The following is a 21,875-nucleotide window of genomic DNA, read 5'->3' on the forward strand; positions in this document are numbered from 1 at the left end:
AATCTGGCCAATACACGAAAAACATTTAAATACTAAGATACTCACCCCAACATGGCTTAGTTACTATCAAGTGCAGTCAGGGCCAGAACTAGGGGCGCCAGACACGTACCTTTCACTGCTGCCTACCCCAGTCCGGTCTGCAGTTTTTCTCGTTGTGCTTATTTGCGCGCATGCACGCTTACGTGAGGGGTGACGTATCCGGTCAGTGCGCATGCGGGCGCTCAGGTTCGAGTGCACATGCGTGTGCTCAGGTTCGAGTGCGCATGCGCGCGGCGGAGGGGGGGGGCGATGCGGCCAACGGGGTTGCCTGGGGCGCCTGGCTGGTTCGGCCCGGCCCTGAGTGCAGTTAATTTGTTATTATTACAGAAAAAAAGCAAATCAATCAAAAAAATTTTTTTTTTTCTAAATTAGCATTGCTGCATTTCAGAGCTTTCTGGTGAATTGATTTCTGTATAATAGATCTCATTCCTTTATTTAAAGGATTGGGCTTACTCACCAAGCAGAATAGCAATATGGTTGCCACCTGTGTGGTTTTGAACTGGGCATCAACACTTTAAAAACATTGACAGTGGCATCTAAGTGATGCAATCAGGGCCGCCATCAGGGGGGGGCAGGGGGTATGAGTGTCCCGGGCCTGAAGGGGGGCCCGGCAGTGCTAAACTTTTAGAAAGAGCCGGGCAGCCCCCTTGAGGCGCCGAAGTCTGCGGCCATTTTCAAAGTCCCGAACAGCCGAAATGCGGAACTGGCGAAAAGCTGAACAGTTGAAAGTCCCGAAGCGGCGAAAAGACCCAAAGTCACCAATGTATTATTTTTATAGGCCCCTGCCACCAATGTTTTTTTAAAAAATATTCTTTGGGGTCCCAATTTTTTTTTAAATTGTAAGGAGGGCACTGGCGCCAATGTTTTTTTTTAACGTATAGGGGGGCCCTGGTCACCAATTTTTTTTTTAACTTGTAGGGGGCCCTGACCACCAATTTTTTAAAACACTTCTAGGGGGGGGGGCCTGGCACCACAGGTTTTTTTTTAAAAGGGGCTCTGACCATCAATAGCTTTTTATAACTTGTGTGTGTGAGGGGGTTACTTTTTTTAGCACTGATGTCTGTGTGGAATTTTAACTGTTGTATGGAGTGGGCGGGATCTCAGGTGGGGCTTGGGTGGGTGGGTGGACCCGAAAATTTGAAAATTTTGTTGTACGGCCGTGATTTCTAATGGCGGCCCTGGATGCAATAGCCTCACCCCGTGTCATAACTCCATCAACACCATTGTGCCCACCTCTGATGTCATCATGCCTGTTCCTACATCACTGCCCCACCCCCAATGCTATCTGCCCAGCCCCCGTTCGGGTTTAGCCATCAGCAAAGGAGGCAATATTATGCAACCTGCACCAGCCTCTGCAATAACTGGGAGGCGACTGGGGCCTCTTCTTCTTCAATGGCTGATATACAGTTGCTGACATGTAACTAATTTGGATTATACATTTCAATAGATTTCATTGGGTTGAAATGCAAAATAGTAAGGCTGATTTTCTGCATTGTTCAGTATACCATTATATGATCCTAGCCTGACGTATACAAAGGCTGCTTTTTATCACATGCTGCAGAACGGGACTGTTTTTGTACTTTTTATACCGACATAATCGAGACCCAACTTGACTAGCTTTGCCTTAAAACTACAAGTACCGGCGTGCACCGCGTTTGCTCGCGGCGTTTGTCTCTTAGGTCACTTCCTCCATAGCCTAGCTGCACTTCCGGGAAGAGATCGACAGAGAAAATGGCGCTAGCCAGGTAAGCTCGGGGATAAACAGACGAGAAAAGGCGGATAGGAGAGGCTGGGGAAATTAGATGGACATCTGGCATTTCTTGAACGCTAAGTGGAGACTCAGTTCTGTCTTCTTTGTCTTTCAATCATCAGAACACTTTGCTTAGCTGCTTGGTTTACACCCCTTGAGCATGGACTGGCTCCTCCTGTACAAAACAATATCTCTTTTGCCTGAAGCTTGTTTTTTTTCTGCTGGCATTTTACATTTAATTTTTTTTTTATTACTTTTCTATTTGTGGTTACCAAAAATAAACTATGGATTGCGTGTGTCGTTTAAAGTATCTTATCAAAACAGGATTGTGTGTTTTTCGATTGTGCCATTGCTTAAAGGAATAGTAACATGTAAAAATTAAAGGGGTTGTTCACCTTTAAATTAACTTTTAGTATGATGTAGAGAGGGATATTCTGAGACAATTTGCGATTGTTTTTTATCATTTGTGGTTTTTGAGTTATTTCACTTTTTATTCAGCAGCTCTTCAGTTTGCAGTGTCAGCAATCTGGTTGCTAGGGCCAATTTACGCTAGCAACCATGCACTGATTTGAATTAGTATATGTAATGCTAATAGGGGAGGGTCAGAATAGAAAGATGAGTAATAAAAAGTAGCAATAACAATAAATGTGTAGCTTTAGAAAGGATTTGTTTTTAGATTATTTGCCTTCTTCTCCTGACTCTTTCCAGCTTTCAAAAAGGAGCCACTGACCCCTTTTTGAAAGCTGGAAAGAGTCAGGAGAAGAAGGCAAATAATTAATAAACTATATAAAAAAAAAACCAATGAAGACCAATTGAAAAGTTGCTTAGAATTGTCCATTCTATAACATACTAAAAGTTAACCTGAAGCTGAACCACCCCTATAAAGGAAGACAACAATGTTATGTAGTGACCTGTGTTGTAGCCACTGAAGCACAGAATACACAGTAGATAACAGATAAGCAGGGTAGAATCCCATTGGAGACTACAGAAAGGTTCTGTTATCTGCTGTGTATCCTGTGCCTTTTATACTTTTTTTCAGCTTGGAATGGCTGCCCCCATGGCTACACAGCAGCTTGTTTATAGAAACTATAGCAGAGGTTCTGAAGAAAGCACTCCAGTTTTAACAATGCATCATGTATTCATTACTTTAGGGCACTTCCATGTTTTGGTGTTACTGTTTGTTTTAAACCACCTTGCAACCACTTTTTTTCACTTGAGTGGGTTTCAAATTGTTCACCAAAATATACTTTTTTTTCAATTGCTTTCCATCTTTTATTTTTTTACAATTTTTTCAAAATGTAAGTTTAAAGTGTAATGTTCCCGTCACAATTTATCTGTTGTGATTTTACTTTTATACAAGAACCCTTTTTTTAATGGTGCATTATGGGTAATGTTGTTTTGAAATGGATATTTGCTTAAATGACTTTATAGAGATACTGGGGGTCATTTATCAACACTGGGCAAATTTGCCCATGGGCTGTAACCCATGGCAACCAATCAAATTGCTGCTTTCATTGTTCTACTTGCAGCTAGCTTTAAAAAGCTAATCACTGATAGGTTGCTATAGGTAACTGCCCATGGGCAAATTTGCCCAGTGTTGATAAATGAGCCCCACTGACACCAGAAATTAAACCTTTTTTTTTTACATCTATCATATTATTGTCTTCGCATGCTATCTAAAATGTTGCCATCAAATTAACAGATGCATTTACATTACCCATCTGATCCCTCATGTTCCTTTCTGAGGGGGCTGCTGTATTTGATTTTCAGCAGTCTGTTAGCATTAGAAACTGACATGTTGAGAAGGGACAGTCAGGTTGGCAAAAAAGTCATGTTTAAGAACTTCAAGTAACAATTACTTACAAAAGCAGCCCTATGAAAAACGATCAACATGAGCTATAGGTAACTTTTGATGTACATTAATATCTTGAATAATATTTTTTAGTGGTAGTATCACTTTAAGGGGTTGTTCGCCTTCCAGCCACTTTTTGCAGTTGTTTTCACATTGTTCACCAGAAACATACTTGCTATTATGGATGTAGATTCTAATCGGCCAACATCACTAAAAGTAGAACTTGCATTAGCAAAGTATGGGCACTCCTGTTCTAGTGTTTCAGTCTGGCAGTTTGGTAATCCAGGTACAGATGTTAAACTGATAACAATTTGATACATTTAGTTACTGCATTTGATACATTTCTCAGCCGTATCTGTGGGATATAAGCAACTATTGTATCAATACCAACAGCTCTGTTTAATGAAACTAGGCCAAAAGAAAAGAAATGTATAAATTTAGAACAGTTTACAGAGTCTGCGACCCCTCCCCGAGCTGATTTAGAAAGGCAGTTGTAGGACTCAGAAACTTATCGCATGGATAGTGTTGTAGCCATAGGAGCCAAAAGTTAAAAATTATGCTAGGTGCAAATAAAATCCCAAAACTTCAGAACTCCTCAGTGACTTATAATTAGGGATGCACAGAATCCAGGATTCGGTTTGGGATTCAGCCGTTTTAGGCAGGATTTGGATTCGGCCGAATCCTTCTGCCAGGCCGATCCGAATCCAAATTTGCTTATGCAAATTAGGGGTGGGGAGGGAAATCGCGTGACTTTTTGTCACAAAACAAGTAAAAAAATGTTTTCCCCTTCCCAACCCTAATTTGCATATGCAAATCAGGATTCGGTTCAGTTAAAATCTTTCACAAAGGATGCAGGGGTTCGGCCGAATCCAAAATAGTGGATTCAGTGCATCCCTTATATTTTACAATAGCTGGTACATTATTCACTATAATCCAGGCCTTTTTGAAGACATGTTCTCTATATTCATGCTGTTATAAAAGTATAAATATTATATCATATTAAAAAACATATCAATAACCCCACATGGAGCCTAAGCGTTTCATGCCTACCCAGCACTTAATCATAGGCAATCCCTTTTTCAAGACATACATAAAATACTTCAAACACATATCCCAGATAAGATGAAAAAAATCTCATCGTCATCGAGGCCCTCACATGATATAAAAAAATTAAAAAAAACTCAAGTAAAAGTGGAGAGTAATATAATGTAAAGCATACTTTACACTTATTTCAATATGGTTATTGTCTGGTGACATCATTGAGTCTTGTGAACAAATGACAAGATAATTCTTTTTAGGTTTTCTTTTTACGCTAGTTGCTTTATGCTGGGATATATGTTTGAGCATTCTTGTTCCAATAGGAGATTTATGCTTTTCTTCACAGTCCATTAACAGTAACTTCTTCATCCTATTTTCTCCCAGTTTTTTGCCTGCTCCAACACAGTTATCACAGGATCAGCTAGAGGCAGAAGAAAAGCTGAGAGCACAGAAATCTCGTCAGACAGCTCTAGTGTCATCACGGCGTGAACCACCTCCCTATGGCCACAGGAAAGGATGGGTTCCCAGATCCCTCGAGGTATTGTATTGTCCTGCAGTTGGCCATCCGTCATGATTTGAATGGTTATACCATTTCATTGATTCAGGTATAAAGTAAAAATTAATTGCATAAATTGCCCCTTGCAGCTCTGTTTTCCTTCAGAAAAAGCTAGCGTTCAAATAAACTAAGGGCTGCAGATAAATCACTATCTATGATGCCTCTTTGCTTTACCATGTCAAAAAGAATCAGGGATGCACCGAATCCTGGATTCGGTTCGGGATTCGCCCTTTTTCAGCAGGATTCAGATTCAGACAAATATTTCTGGCAGGCCGAACCAAAACCTAATTTGCATATGCAAATTAGGGGCGGGGAGGGAAACCGGGAATTTTGCTCTCTTTCCAAGTGTGTGTTTGCCCAATATAAAACAAATATAAATGTTAGACACTCATGCGTTATGAGGTTCTTCTAATATAATAGGCCATCTGCTGTAAGTGATAGACTAACGCATAGCTGTCATATTATTTGCAGTTAGTGGAGGGCACGCTGCACTAGATAAAATGCTTAATTAACGTGAAAGAATTGCTAGGATTGATAACTTTCTCATCCAAAAAAAGGTCTACAATAAAGTCTCAAATCTCATAATCGTAGTCCTGTAATTCTTGCTCTATAACTGAGTGTTTCTCCCTTTTTTGCAAGCTGTTCTATTGGTAATCACTAATACAGATCACTTCCTCTGCTGTACTGCCAGACTGCTATAGAGTTTATTTTAACACGGCAAAGTAAGAAATAACTGATCTCTGTGTTGCTTACTTGTTTTAGTCCTGTATTAGTGATATACCTTTGATTTATATAAGGGATTGGGAAAAGAAGAATTTAATAAAATAAAATGAGAAATAGATAGCAGGACTTTAAAGGAGGAGCACATCGGTTTAAAGGAAAACTATACTCCAAAAATGAATACTTAAGCAACAGATAGTTTATATCATAATAATACACAAAAGCCATGAATATCTTGTAAATTATATCCTTATAAACGGTGAGTTCTGATGTCATTTCTGTCACATGGCTCACTGAAACTTGTGTATTATAATAAATAAAGTACCCCCAGTTGTAAAATATGAGGATATTAGAAGTTACCTCGGAGTTCCATGACCTGTATAAAAACACTCGGCCTTTGGCCTCGTGTTTTTATATGGTCATGAAACTCCTTGGTAACTTATAATATCCATATATTTTGCAAGAGGGGGTACTTTATTCACTATATAAATGGCATATTAAAGAACCTTACCAAACTGGTCTATATATTTAAGTAAATATTTCCCTTTATCTCTTGCCTTGAGCCACCATTTCGTGATGGTCTGTGTGCTGCCTCAGAGATCACCTGACCAGAAATACTACAGCTGTAACTGTAACAGGAAGAAGTGTTGAAGCAAAAGACACAACTCTGTCTGTTAATTGGCTCATGTGACCTAACAAGTATGGTTTGTTTGGTATGTTTGTTGCACAGTGAATCATACGATCTAAGGGGGCGGCCCTTATTTTTTTAAAATGGCAATTTTCTATTTATGATTACCCAATGGCACATACTACTAGAAAAGTATATTATTATGAAAATGGTTTATTTACATGAAGCAGGGTTTTACATAGGCAACTTCGGTTGACTTCGGAAAACAACGTTTTTTTTTTTGTTTTTAGCAAGTATTGTTCAATTAAACCGACTGCCTTTAATAAAACTCGGGGATTGTGCTCAATTCCTTATATAAATCAAAGGTATATCACTACAGGACTACAGTGTGTCTCTGCCCTTACAGTTTGCTGCAATTAGTTAATACATTTCTCAGCAGTATCTGTGGAATATTAGCAACTATTGTATCAATTCTAACGGCTGCCTTTAATGAAACTCAGGAAATCTGCTAAGCAGAGCTAAAGATAACAAATGTATCAAATAAATGTATCAATTTGAACAGTTAAATAAGTTGGTGACACCCCCTCTCAGAGCTGCTTTAGAAGGTGAAAAATGAAACTTTACACTTCAAAATAAGAAAAACCATCACAAATATAAAATGGAATGTAATTGGAAAAAGTATAAAAAAAAATCTTGATTTCTGGTGAACAATCAAAAAAGTATTTGAAAGTGAACAACCCCTTTAAGGCATAGCTTGCACATATGCTTGACTTTTGTCACTTTAGTATTAAGATTCCCCTCCTTTGCTCCCACTCTCATGATCCACTGCAACATGCATAGGTGCTAAATACAGAACTGTCAATTCCTCCACTTTTTTCCATCCTGCAACCAGGCCTCTGCTTTGCCTTGTCTCCCCCCCCCCCCCCCACATACACACACACACACACACACACACATCTGCCACTGAGAAAGCTATAAATAACCTTTGCATTGTAAACATGTTCATTTACCTGCAGAAGAGCTTTACACAGTATCATTTGTGCAATATTACTTAAAGGAGAACTAAACCCTAAAAATGAATGGCTAAAAATGCCATGTTTTATATGCTGAACTTATTGGACCAGTTTCAGCTTCTAAATAGCAATAATGATCTAGGACTTTAAACTTGTCACAAGGGGTACTGGTTTCTGTGCTGCCATGTAGTATTCATTTAGTAATTACTCAGCCTTATATTGTGACATTTATAGTCTATCTGTACTGTATATTTTGATTTGGTTCCTAAGCAGTGAATCAGAAGAAAAATAATATGGGGAGCTACTGAGGCATCAACAGAGGTAAAATGTCCTGTTCCACTAGACTTGCCAAGACAACTTCTTTCTTGTATCTACCAGGGAGCTGTTCCCATTGTTCTGCTGATGATCTGATGGGGGGGGGAAGCGAGGGGGTCATATGACTCCAACTTGCAGTAAAGATTGACTGACGTTATCAGAGCACAAGTCACATGACTGGGGTCACTTAGGAAAATGACAATATGTTTAGCCCCATGTCAGATTTCACAATTAAAAACTGATTCTTTTGATAAATGGATTTTAGAAGTCTGCTGGAGCAGCACTATTAACTGATGCATTCAAGTGTTAGTAAATGGGCCCTAAGTGAAGCAAAAAAAATAAGTTGTTGCTTGTGCAAAAAAATAAAAAAAAATTGTTATAAGAAATGGATTGTTGTTTGGTACCCATCTTAATTCAGTTTTTTTGCCTTTTATAGGATTTTGGAGATGGCGGTGCTTTTCCAGAGATACATGTGGCACAATACCCACTGGACATGGGGCGAAAAAAGAAAATGTCCAATGCCTTGGCTGTGCAGGTGGATGCAGAAGGAAAAATAAAATATGATGCTATTGCTCGACAGGGACAATCCAAAGATAAGGTATGTCTGAAGACTTGGTCAAAACCATAAGCCTTATTTAAATCAAAATAATTAACATGCTTCCATAGATCCCATCTGTGCTTCTACAAAATAGTTTTATTCACATCAGTAAATAAGTTAGATCGAGCCTGTGAGGAATTTTCAATATCTTGTTAAGTTCTATTAGATATTTATTAATGGCAGTTAAAATGTAGTCTTTGTTTTCTTTCAAGGCATTGTTTGAAGATAAGTAATAAACTTACTAAATCTTGCTATTGCTTTGTTCCTTCCTCTATGTAAATTTGCCCAGTTTGTGACATGTCTGACTACTCCTCTACAGGTTCTTTTCAGCAAGTACACAGACCTGGTACCTAAAGAGGTGATGGATGAAGATGATCCTGAACTACAAAGACCTGATGAGGAAGCTATTAAAGAGGTAAAGTAATCCAGCAGAGACATGCCATACAGTGACTGTTAGAGGGAAGGTATCAAAACACAACAAGCATGTTGCATTACAACACAAATGAAGTGCAAGGGGTTGGATTATATATCAGGCCTAACAATTAAAAATTAGAATAGAGGAAATCGATTGCTTATTCAGACCAAGTATAATATTTATACTGGCACAGCAATGCAATACAGCCAGCTTGTTAGATCAAGGGAAAGTTATGCTCACCACTAATTTTTAAAACCATTAGGCGGGGTGCATTGAGGCTGTGACCACAAAATACATATAGACAAATATATAAGTTTATAATGAAGTTCTTTCACTTGGTAACAGCTCACAGAGAAGACAAGACAGGCTCTGGACAAATCCGTGTCCCAGAAGATTGCTGCAGCGATGCCTGTACGGGCTGCAGATAAACTGGCCCCTGCACAGTATATTAGGTAATGCATCACTGTCTGCCTTTATAGAAATAAAAGTCTGATACTAATTCCTTATGAAGAACAAATATCTGTTACCATAATTTTGTGAATTGAAATTATTTGAAAAAATTAATATACTGAATTTTTTCCTCTCTTTGTAGGTACACACCCTCTCAACAGGGGGTGGCTTTTAACTCTGGTGCCAAACAGAGGGTGATTCGGATGGTGGAGATGCAAAAGGACCCCATGGAGCCACCTCGATTCAAGTGAGTAGGTTCTGAATTCCTTCCTACAATATGCTTTTGTTTGAAATATTGTACAATAGCCACAGGAGGCAGTGAACACATTTATTCCTGCAGTAAATAGTAGAAACTAACATATATTCAAGCATCTTCTTAACTTGTCAGTTTTTGTCTTCCCATCTAGAATTAATAAGAAAATTCCACATGGACCTCCATCTCCTCCAGCGACAGTAATGCATTCCCCCAGCAGAAAGGTAAGATGTGTTCATCATGTTTAATTGTGACCGCAAAACGAAACTGCAAAGCAGTTTTTTAAAATTATCATGTAGGGGCTCTTGAAAAGATAATTATGCATCCCTGTTGTAAAATGCAAGGATATTAGAAGTCACCAAGGACTTCCATAACCACAGAAAGACATAAAGAATGCTTATTATATAGGCCGTGCAAATTGCGATTTACTTCTCAAATTCAATAAAGCATGCTACAAGTTATTGTAACTACTTACCCACTTCAAGACAATGTGTTGGAGTTTTCATGTGGGAAAATCCAAACTGTTTTAACACGTTTTTTCCTAACTATCCCCATCAGCAAGTTAAGGTCTGTTCATGCCAAAGAATTTCTGTACTGTGCATGTGCCTGCCCAGGGCGGCACAAAAGAAAATCTATAATGGCAGTGCAACATTCTGCAGAACAAACCCTGGGTCAGTGCATTTTTAAAAGATAATTACTGTTGTCACAGATTAACAATTAGATTTGTCACCCCCAGTAATTTTAGCAGTAATGTATCTTAATATGTTAGCCTTTTCTCATAAGAATAATTACAGATTATGCACAGGAAAAAAGTTGTGTTTGGATTAACATTGCTAAAAATGATGGCAAAAGCTAGCCATACTTACCATATTTGGTGTATTTTACAGATAAAAGGATTTGATGTGAGTCATCTGAGTTGAATTTGTAAAGTGATACTATTTAATTTTTTTTATTTTAGATGACTGTCAAGGAACAGCAAGAGTGGAGAATCCCCCCATGTATTTCTAACTGGAAGAATGCCAAGGTATGATTGGGAATTTGAAAGTGCAAATCCTGCACAACATAACTAAAGTACATTCAGCCATCTATCAAAAATGAAAATGTGAACTGTAAAGACACTGCTACAGAAATGTAGTTAGATAGAAAGAACAAATAGATAAAGTTAATTTTTATACTATATTATAAACCATCTTCCAGTGGAGGTAATATCTACAAACGACATTGAGGGGCACATTTATTAAAGGTTGAATTTAGAATTCATGTGTTTTTTTTATTTTAATTTAATAAGATTTTACTCAAAATTCAATCGGTGGGTTATTTCATGAAAAAAATCAAATATTTTAAACCCACACGAATATCAACGACACAAAAATTCGAATCCAGTTTGACTAAACTCAAATCACGTTTTTTCTCCGAAAAAAACTTGAATGTCAGGAAGGCTTAAAGGAGAAGGAAAGCTATGGAGGCATTCTATTGCCAATAGCTGCATTAGTGCAAGCTAGAATGCTATATTTATTTTGTAGAATGTTTTACCATACCTGAGTAAAAAGCTCTAGAAGCTCTCTGTTTGTTTAGGATAGCAGCTGCAGTATTAGCTTGGTGTGACCACTTCCTGCCTGAGTCGCTCTGGGCTCAGATTACAGCAGAGTAGGGGGAGGGGAAGAGGAGCAAACTGAGCATGCTCACGCCCGGGGCAAGGAGGTTTAAGCTGAAGGCAGGAAGTCTGATACAGAAGCCCATGTCTACACAATAGAAGGAAAGAATTGCAGTGTTTCTTTTGACAAAGGACTCAGATCTCCCATTGACTTAAACATGTACTCGGCAGGTTTTAAGTGGCGAATAGTCAAATACAAATTTTTAAAGGGCCATGGTTTGATATACATCAAAATTCAATTAAAATTCGAATAGAATTTGGATTATTCACAATTTTTTTGTGAATAAAAAAAAAAAATTTTGAATTAGATTTTTCAATTCGACCCTTAATAAATTTGCCCCCGAGACTGGTGGATAGGTTTAAATTAGGTAGAAGCCAAATCATTGATCTGTATGCAGGAGCCAGGCTGAACTTATATGCTACAGACTGTTGGGCTTACCAGAATCGTTACACTGGTCTTTGTTTTGGTGTTTATTTCACATCTGTTTTTGACTCCTGTAGGGTTATACCATCCCACTAGACAAGCGTTTGGCTGCTGATGGCCGAGGGCTGCAGACTGTTCATATCAATGAGAACTTTGCTAAGCTTGCGGAAGCCTTGTACATTGCTGACAGAAAGGTTTGTGAACATTGTATACGTATGCATCTACCCCTGTAATTCTAGGAAATTAAATTTTGAAAGTAGGCCTTGTACTTATTTAAATGTTATTGTCCTTAGGCTCGTGAAGCTGTGGAGATGAGGGCCCAGGTGGAGCGCAAGATGGCACAAAAGGAGAAGGAGAAAAAAGAGGAAAAACTTAGGGAATTGGCACAGATTGCAAGAGAACGCAGAGCTGGGATCAAGTCCCATACAGAAAAAGGTCTAAGCATGAAATTGATTTTGGTACTGTCTCTGGAACTGATGGCCAGGAAGAAGTACAGCTTTTGATTATTTTGTATATGAGCTAGCCTTGTGTTTTGGTTTTAGACAACTACTGTAGCTTTTTAGATGTGCTATGCTTCACTTGTCTTCAAATGGATACATGAGGATATGAGTAGATGTCATGGCAGATATATGACAGTTTCTTGTTTCTATATTGGGGATATTAAGAAAATAATTTCAGCACCAAAAATTTTAGTTGTATTAAACCATAAGTAAAATTAACATATTAAACTTTCTGGTACAGAGGATGGAGAAGCCAAAGAGAGGGATGATATTCGACATGAGAGACGCAAGGAACGGCAACATGAACGGAACATATCTAGGGCAGCCCCAGACAAGAGGTGAGTTTTAAATTACTGCATTTTCTTTGGGAGTCTTTGCTATTAAATGGTCACAGATTTTTTTTGATTTTTTTACCCACCAAACATGCAAGCACTGGCGGCAGCTATTTTTTTTATTTATTTGTATATTTATTATGGAAAAAAGTCTATTATATACCATAACAGAGTGTTGGCTCTATTAGCCTGCCCATCTGGTGGGATAAAAACGAAAATCGGGGTGATCAGTGACCCTTTAATATACATCCTTTTGACTGAGTGACAATTTATTCAAATCTATTTGCAAAGTTTTCATTTATTTTTGCTGCTAGGTCCAAACTCCAAAGGAATGAAGAAAGAGACATTAGTGAACAGATTGCGCTTGGAATTCCTAATCAGAGGACATCCAGTGAAATCCAGTATGACCAACGACTTTTCAACCAAAGCAGAGTAAGACTACTAACCACTTATACAGCCGCCTATCTTTGGTAGTTTTCACTTATTTTGGTATGTAATTGGATGTTCAATACATATAGCCATACCTACATTTATTGAACAGCGCTGCAGAATATGTTGGCTTTTTATAAACATGTGATTATATTCACTGAGGGGTGCCTAGGAGGGGTCCACCTTCTTTAAGTATATAATTTTCCCATCTTTATACAAATGCAATAACACTTTTATATAGTTCATGCATTGTTTAAAATAACACTAAAAGGTGCCCACAGTGCCAGCCCTCTTTACACATAATTGATTCTTCATTCCTCCTGTTTTTTTTATTCATACTATTTGGGATCTTATTGTTTGCTCCTGTCTGGACGCTATCTTTGGTCTTGCTTTAAAAGTAATTACTAGACAAATTGATCTGTTTGAAAATTCCATTGTTGGTTGAAAGACTTTTGGTCTTAACATAGCATTCATATTTTTAACACCCACCAACCATATTCTGCAGCACTTTAAAATAGAAGGGTGCAGCACTGGAATTAGGGATAAGCAGAAGAGGCATGTGCCTAGATTCCAATGGGGAAGGGGCACTAGAACCCAGGGCATGTAACTCTTTTGCATTCTGTAACTCTGGCCGTGCAAAGGAGGGAGCAAACGTCTAGGGGTAGCGGTCTAAAACTAGATATCAAGCTGAAAGAGCAACAGTGGGAGGGGCAGATGATGGCATTTGCGGCTCTTACATGTTCACAGACACCACAGGTAAAAAGGTTTCTGCTAATTAAACTCTACTATCAAACCATTCAGTCATCGTCTCGCCCTTTTATTCAGAACAATTCATACTTTATCTTTAATTCATGATGAAAGCCCTTTTTCAAAAATTCTAACGGGCAACTACCCTTTCTCCACAGTCATAAAACAACTAAAAGGTACATTCATTAACCATCTAGGATGGCTAGGCTGGAAATTGCTCCTAGAAAGGCAAATGCCCTTTAAAGGGATACTGTTAGGGGAAAATGTTTTTTCCAAAACGGACCAGTTAATAGTGCTGCTCCAGCAGAATTCTGCACTGAAATCCGTTTCTCAAAAGAGCAAACAGATTTTTTTATATTTCATTTTGAAATCTGACCAAGGGCTAGACATATTGGGGGTCATTTATCAACACTGGGCAAATTTGCCCATTGGCAGTAACCCATGGCAACCAATCAAATTGCTGCATTCGTTGTTCTACTTGCAGCTGGCATTAAAAAGCTATTCAAGGATTGGTTGCTATGGGTAATTTGCCCAGTGTTGATAAATGAACCCCACTGTCAGTTTCCCAGCTGTGACTTGTGCTCTGATAAACTTCAGTCACTCTGTACTGCTGTATTGCAATTTGGAGTCATATCACCCTCCTCCCTTCCTTCCCTCCCAGCAGCCCATCAGCAGAACAATGGGGAGGTAACCAGATAACAGCTCCCTTGTAGATCTAAGAACATCACTCAATAGTAAAATCCAGGTCCCACTGGGACACATTCAGTTACATTGAGTAGGAGAAACAACAGCCTGCCAGAAAGCATTTCTATCCTAAAGTGCTGGCACATGACCAGGCAAAATGACCTGAGATGGCTGCCTACACACCAATATTACAACTAAAAAATACACTTGCTGGTTCAGGATTTATAGATTATATTTTAGAGTGAATGATTTGCAGTATAAACAATGTAATTTAGAAACTACATCATAAAAATCATGACAGAATCCCTTTAACTGCTTCAGAAAGTCTTGCTTTAAAGTGCTGGACAACTGACTGAAACAATTTTGGTTTGCACAATGCAATTTGATTTGAACAAATTTGAGTAGACAAATTAGACATTCGGATTTATCTCAGTATTGGCCTTTGAAGAATTTGGGTTAATGATAATGAACGCATTTGGTGCAACACCATTAATGCATGCATGTTCTGTCAAGTTAATTTCTATCATAGACAATAATGGAATATGTTATTTCTTGTTTCTTAACATAGGGTATGGATAGTGGCTTTGCTGGTGGAGAGGATGAGGTATATAACGTGTATGACCAGCCATGGTTAGGCAACAAGAAACTGGCGCAGAACATCTACCGTCCCAGTAAGAATACGGACAACGATGTTTATGGTGATGACCTGGACACATTAGTGAAAACCAACAGGTGAGTGGGTAACTAAAATTTGAGAAACAGAATGATGTGTTAAAATGGAAAGGGACACCGGAAGCTGTGACACACTCTTCACTAGTAGGAATAGAGTCTTATGGCATAGGATTTGCTTCTAATAAGTTTCTTCATACCAGTTGCAGTTTTGAGATGTTTGTTGCATATACTAATCCCCTAATGATTTCCATTGCAGGTTTGTTCCTGACAAGGACTTTTCTGGTGCAGATCGCAGGCAGCGCCATGAGGGGCCTGTGCAATTTGAAGAGGATCCTTTTGGTTTGGACAAGTTTTTGGAGGAGGCTAAACAGCATGGAGGATCTAAGCGTCCCTCTGATAGTGGTCGGGCTAAAGATCATGACCATGATATGAAGAAGCGCAGGAAGGAGTGAGGTGGCACAATTGTTCATTAATGGGACTGTTAAGGACTAGGTTCAGGACAATGGAGACCATATGTACATATTTATTTTTGTTTAGTCCAGTAAATGAGTTGTTTAGAATTTGGATTTCTGTGCTTACTTACAAAAATGTTACTGCTGCGGGTAACTTGCACACTATAACTGTATTATCCTAGTCCAAAACCTGTGCTTTTTTTCAGAATTGTTGGTCCTTGCTTGAATACAGGATATACTATCAAATTAAGAAACCGCAAGGAATACAATAGTTGCAGGATATTTTTCCTGGCGCATTTAGTAATAACAGGGGCTGTGCTGAACCTGGCACTGCAAGAATGAATATTGCTGATATATTTGGTGGAGTATAAACACACTCAGAAGTTAATTTAGGATATTCGTATAAGTCGTCGTTTGATATGCTCTATCTTCAACTATTTTCAACAGTTGGAAAAAAAAAGTGAAGCAGCGAATATGTAGTGTGAATATTCTTTCATTTGATAAATATGCAATATCTTAAGTGTATCTGGAGACTTTCCTATAATACCCCCACCAGTTTTGGACAGAGTCCCCTGTGTGACTTGCAGAAGAGGGGCCATGCAGCCTAATAACTAATTGACACAGCTTGTTTCCCAATAGAGTGGGGTTGGGAGGGTGGAGGAATAAATATTTATATTCTTGTAGATGACTTGGGTATCTCTTAATGGTGTCTGCAGCTAAAGAAGGCCATTTCTAATTCACCATTGTAGAACTATTTACTGTTACAACTGTGCTCGGAAACTTAAGTATATAATCTACTCACCTTTACATCTTTGAGTCAGAGTGTTATTCTCAGCATAGAAGCAAAATCCCTTTTTGGTTTTCAGGGCTCAATCATGCAGTGCATTCAAATAACTGGCTAATATGTACCCTAAGCACACCAATACTTTCATGGAGCAAAAGCAGGTGAATTCAATGCAGAATCTGCAATCTTGGTAAGTTGCCTAGTGTAAAGAAGGTAAACTAATTCAGGCCATATACAATCCACATGAGCTGTCTGTTAAAGCTTTAACAACATAAGAACAAATGTTGCAACTTCAAGCCTGCAATAAAAAGGTTATGATTTTGTATATACAACTCTAGAATCATGCAAAGAGGAAAGTGTTTTTATGGTGTTTATTGAAGTTTTAATCCACCATACAATAAAATTTCTTGTTCAGCTCTCTCCTAGCCCATGTCTGTTTGTATTTCCTAATAGTCTTTTGTTCTGCAGAACCTGGAGCTGCAAAAAAAAATAGTTTAGCTAAAACAGTGGTAATTGTTTTTTATTAAATGATTTTGCAGTGTACATATTATTTAAAGGAGAACTAAAGCTTAACTAAAGAAGTAGGCTAGAAATATTGTACATTATGTTTTGTGCTTCTGTACCAGCCCACGGCTACCACAGCCCTTTAGCAGTAAAGATCTGTGTCTCCAAATATGCCCCAGTAGCTCCCCATCTTCTTTTCTGCTGATTCACTGCACATGCTCTGTGCTGCAATCACTTACTGAGCTTAGGGGCCCACTCACAATATACAGTACACATAGAATAGAAATGTCACAATATAATGCTGATTAGTAATTAATACAAATAATTACTACATGGCAGCACATAAACTAGCATCAGAATGTAATAATCAGCCCTGTGGCATCAGCTTACATTACAGACAAACCTCATTTTCTGCTTGATAATTAGTGACGACCCCTAAGCTTAGCTTCTCAACAGCTGCTCAGAGCCCACTGAGCATGTGAGTGTCACAGACACTTTCCAAGATGGTGACCCTCTGTGACAAGTTTGAAGTCCTGGATCATTGCTGCTATTGAGAAGCTGCAACTTTAGGCTGGTGCAATAAGTTCAGTAAGTAAAATATGGTATTTTTAACCATATTAATTTTTAGGGTTTAGTTCTCCTTTAAGCAATTGTTCAAGCAGTGATATATATGCCCAAACGAATTCGTTATACAGATATTTTGCCTATGACGGTACCTGTGCCAATGCAAAGTTAGAAAGGCAGGGGGTAGACATTTGTGGCATCCATAATGACAGGAAGGACCAGAAGTTTTAATTACACAAGTTTTAATTACACAAGTTACAAGCTGGTATCAGATATTTAAAAAAAAAAAAAAGTCAATAGCATTGTTGAATAAGTCACTGAGCAGTAATATAGCACGATATACTTTGTAAGGGATGTGGAAAATGTAAAAGTAGAGGGCTATATCTGTTTACCGTAAATATAAAGGAAGAAATGATGGTGGAAAATGAGGTGGCTGAACCCTTGAGTAAAAATGATCAGAGTGTAGGCAAATTAATTGTAGAAGCATGCTACAGACCCCCCTCGAGTTAACTAAAGTTCATGCTTTTTTCAGTTACTTTCTACTTTCTACTTCCATTATTTTTCCAATTAAAGCTTAAATTTCCTTTTTTGCCTTCTTATAGCTTTTCTGAAGCAGCTCTGGAATGGGGTTTGCTGACTGTAAACTGTTCTCAATTGTTACATTTACTGGATACATTTCTGATCTTTGGCCCTGCTGAGCAGAGTTTCATTAAAGGCAGCTGTTATAATTGATATAGAAAGCTCTGAATTACGGAAAGTTTGTCTCCCATAGACTGCATTTTATCTACTGTATATAAGCCAAATTTTTAAAAATGATTTTCCTTTTTTTTTCTATAATAAAACAGTACATTGTTTTTGATCCAAACTAAGATATAATTAATCCTTACTCGAGGCAAAACCATCTTATTGGGTTTATTTAATACTTAAAATATTTTCTAGTAGACTTAAGGTATGACGTTCCAAATTACGGCAAGATTCGTTATCCAGAAAACACCACTATCCGAGCATTCTGGATAACAGGTCCCATACCTGCATGTAAGACAATCTAATTTCTGAACTATAAGCATTTCCAAGGAAGAACAGTATGAATAGAAAATTATCCTTCCCAGTTAAACCTCTTGTATAATATCTCTTTATTTGTAAACCTGAAACAGGCGGCAGCTGAGGGATAGAAGAACTTATCCAATTTTCTATGTGGTAAAGGGAGAAGGGTAAAACAATTATCCATTAGTACCTTATGAATAAAGAACAGAAAATATGGATCATTTAATTAGCATAGACAGAACACTTTCACTACAATCCCTATTATTAGGCTTGTGTTGAGCATAGACTAATATTTAACTTCTAATACACAGCTGTTACACAAGCTTATTTACTTTGCAGTGTGACTATACAGAAACAATATTCTCTTACTTTGGATCCTTCCAGCTGATGTGCATCCTTCTGTAATGTGTTCTGCAAACCTTCTTCAGAAGCAAATCCAACCCAACAATAGCCACGGTGGAAACCAGTTTTGTCCTGTGGGTACAGAATTAGCGACAATTGGACCAACAAGCTACAGCAAAAAGGCAAAAGAATATAAAAAAAAAACCTGGAAAAAAATGTAAAATTAATTTGGTACTGACTCTTGGCTTGCACTAATCATGTGCAGAACTACAGGATCCAGTACAGCAAATTGTTCTGTTGCATAGACATCGGTTGCAGTTTATTCTAGTAATTAGCACAGTGACATATATTTCAGTAAAGGATTGCTATGAATGTCTTTGGGCATGATTTACAAATATAGGTGTTTCATTGCATGAATGTAATTATCTATAGTCATCAATCTGAGCTTTGCTTTCATTGTGTAACTTGTATTAGACAGCTTAAAACAAGTGGATGCTTCTGGCAAACCCATTTGCCATTTTTTCTCACTATAGTTTGGTTGCCCAAGGTTCTTTTCAAGAAAAGGTAACGTACTGAAGAATCCTCTGTCTCACTTTTAAATATTTTCCCGTCAGTCCCCAACTATCTATAATATCTTGCATAACATACCTATGATACCTTACGGTAATAATTTGTCAACCTGTTGTCATTGGCACTCTCGTTATAAATTTCCAGTGTCCAAATAAAAAAAAAAATGAATGGCCTAGATTTTATAAACAAATGAGAAATGAACTTCTAAATGGTGCATGTACAATTATCATTACAAAGCATGGGCTAAGGGCAGAGATACACGCTCAGATTTGGGGAAATTAGTTGCCCGGCGACAAATTTCTTTTTCGCGGCAACTAATCTCCCCGAACTGCCTTCCCGCCGGCAAGAATGGAAATTGCCGGTGGGATGGCACTTGGAGCAATTCGTTTTCCAAAGTTTCCTCGTGAGGGTAGAGACACACGTGGAGATTCAGGGAGATTAGCGACAAATAGCCTCTTCTACGGGCGACTAATCTCTCTGCAATCTCTCCTCGTGAGGCAATTTAGGACGATTTCAGAAAACAAAGCACACCGAGTGGAATCCCACCGGCAATTTACATTCTAGCAGGCGGGAGGCGTTTCTGCCCTGAGGCAACTTCGGAAAATGAATCCCGCCGGTGATTTGGGGAGATTAGTTGCCTCTAAGAAGAGGAGATTTGTCGCTGGGCGACTAATCTCCCTGAATCTAAGCGTGTGTCTTTGCCCTAGGTTAAAAATACTCTATGCACCATACTTACAGGACATTGCCACTAATTAAAGTGCAAATGATGCATGATAATTTTTAGTGTTACACTGACAATACAATTTGATTAGAAATCTCTCAAGGACAAAAAACATAATACAAGATATACGAAAATCCTATAGCCTTTCTTTTATCAGGAATGTGTGTACAGCAATAATACTTACAAATGCCAAAAGGCATCTCTTTACAACTCCATATTGTGAAAAATATTCCTTTAAATTTCCTGTACAGAAAGAGAGAGGGGACACATGAAGAAAGGCTAAAATGAGTCTGTGGGTTACAGGAGAATCCTCATATATTTTATCTTCCCTCTTTTGCAACTATCACTGTCTCAGCCTACATCATGCCAATGATCTTTCGATCGAACGAATTGTGGTAAATCCTTCAACTTCGATATTTGAAGTCGAAGGATTTAACTTGGTCGAATATCGAGGGTTAATTAACCCTTGATATTCGACCCATAGTAAATGTGCCCCTCAGTATGGTTTGCACCTGGCTGTTAAGGTGAGACTGAACACCATGTGTGATCAAAAGAGCTGTATGAGGTTTTTAGAAAGAAGATTGTAGCAGTTTATCAGTCTGGTAAGGGCTTTTTAAAGATCTGAAAAGAATTTGAAATCAGCCATTCCACTGTCCGGAAAATAGTCTACAAGTGAAGGAGTTTCAAAACAACTGCCAACATGCCCAGGTCTGGCCGTACAAGCAAGTTCACCCTGAGAGCAGACTGCAAGATGCTAAAAAATAGTCTCCAAAAACCCTAAAATGTCATCACGGGACCTACAGCACTGTTGATATTAAAGTGCATGCCTCTACAATCAGAAAGAGACTGCACAACTTTAACTTGCATGGGAGGTGTGCAAGGAGGAAACCTTTGCTCTCTAAGAAAAACATCAAGGCCAGACTAAAGTTTGACAGAAAAAACATAGACAAAGACCCAGACTTTTGGAATAATGTTCTTTGGACAGATGAGCCTAAAATTGAATTATATGGACACCAGAACAGAGAAACCAAATACAGCATTCCAGGAAAAGAACTTCATACCAACCTTGAAGCATGGAGGTGGAAGTGGCATGGTTTGGGATGCTTTGCTGCAGCAGGACCTGGCCAGCTCACCATCATAGAATCCACCATGAATTCTACTGTGTATCAGAGGGTGCTTGTGGAACACGTCAGGCCATCTGTAAGAAAATTAAAGCTGAAGTGGAACTGGTCTCTGCAACACGTCAATGACCCAAAACATACCATTCAGTCTACCAAGGACTGGCTGAAAACAAAGAAATCGAGAGTCCCATTACGATGCAGTGGGGTGACAATAACTTTTAGTGTGTAGGGTGTCCTAACTTAGTTAGTTAGAATACACAGTAAATCAAGGTTATTTTTTTGTTTACCTACAATTAAATCACATTCTTTTCCAGAGATAAATAAAAACAAGATTAGATATTGATATGTAAACAGTTCATAATAAAGAACTAAATATTTAATGGGGTGTCCTAATTTTTTCACAAGACTGTATAAGCATAGGTATCTACAGTTAAGTATATATTAGTGATTGTAACAAAACTAAGCATTAGCTCTTTCATATTGGCCCTTTCCTACTCTTTGTGTGTGTTTTTTCCTTTGCACCACAGTAGGGGTTACACCCTTCTACCTAGGAGTAGGGGTCTCTTCTGGGCATGCTGACACTATCAATATGCCTGTGCAATACACAGTGTGCTTCCTTACACCAATAAGTAATTCCTCAATCCTCCTCACAAAGTTCATCCATTCATTCCTTAAAGGTGGCATCTAGTGTCAAAAAATTATAT

General features: G+C 38.3%; 2 protein-coding genes across 2 annotated transcripts; one reads left to right on the top strand and one right to left on the bottom strand.

Moving 5' to 3' along the window:
* Nucleotides 1–1,756: 1,756 nt before the first annotated feature.
* On the top strand, nucleotides 1,757–16,723 carry snw1.S (SNW domain containing 1 S homeolog). Its single transcript, NM_001096434.1, is given in 14 exon segments — nucleotides 1,757–1,784; nucleotides 5,064–5,217; nucleotides 8,348–8,509; nucleotides 8,829–8,924; nucleotides 9,270–9,376; nucleotides 9,517–9,621; nucleotides 9,782–9,851; nucleotides 10,586–10,651; nucleotides 11,783–11,899; nucleotides 11,999–12,140; nucleotides 12,447–12,543; nucleotides 12,852–12,969; nucleotides 14,966–15,129; nucleotides 15,326–16,723. Coding segments are annotated over 14 exon segments (1,608 nt in total). The 5' UTR covers nucleotides 1,757–1,770; the 3' UTR covers nucleotides 15,522–16,723.
* Nucleotides 15,973–21,855, bottom strand: LOC121397767. The gene is made up of 5 exons (XM_041575214.1): nucleotides 21,719–21,855; nucleotides 21,116–21,248; nucleotides 20,235–20,381; nucleotides 18,787–18,891; nucleotides 15,973–16,782 (listed from the first exon to the last, which is right to left on the bottom strand). The coding sequence occupies exons 1-5, from the start codon at nucleotides 21,853–21,855 to the stop codon at nucleotides 16,717–16,719; spliced, it is 588 nt and encodes a 195-aa protein (XP_041431148.1). The 3' UTR covers nucleotides 15,973–16,716.
* Nucleotides 21,856–21,875: the final 20 nt, after the last annotated feature.

This window comes from Xenopus laevis, chromosome 8S (assembly GCF_017654675.1).
Source record: "Xenopus laevis strain J_2021 chromosome 8S, Xenopus_laevis_v10.1, whole genome shotgun sequence".
Classification (NCBI taxonomy): Eukaryota; Metazoa; Chordata; class Amphibia; order Anura; family Pipidae; genus Xenopus; species Xenopus laevis.

Excerpts from the sequence above, each read along its gene's own strand:
- LOC121397767 (XM_041575214.1), bottom strand. The coding sequence starts at position 21,855 with ATGCCACCTTTAAGGAATGAATGGATGAACTTTGTGAGGAGGATTGAG. Across the intron at positions 21,249-21,718 it reads GAAGAGACCCCTACTCCTAG|ATGGCCTGACGTGTTCCACA; the intron begins GTAGAAGGGTGT and ends ATTTTCTTACAG. Across the intron at positions 16,783-18,786 it reads ATCAGCTGGAAGGATCCAAA|CTCCAGGTTCTGCAGAACAA; the intron begins GTAAGAGAATAT and ends TTTTTTTTGCAG.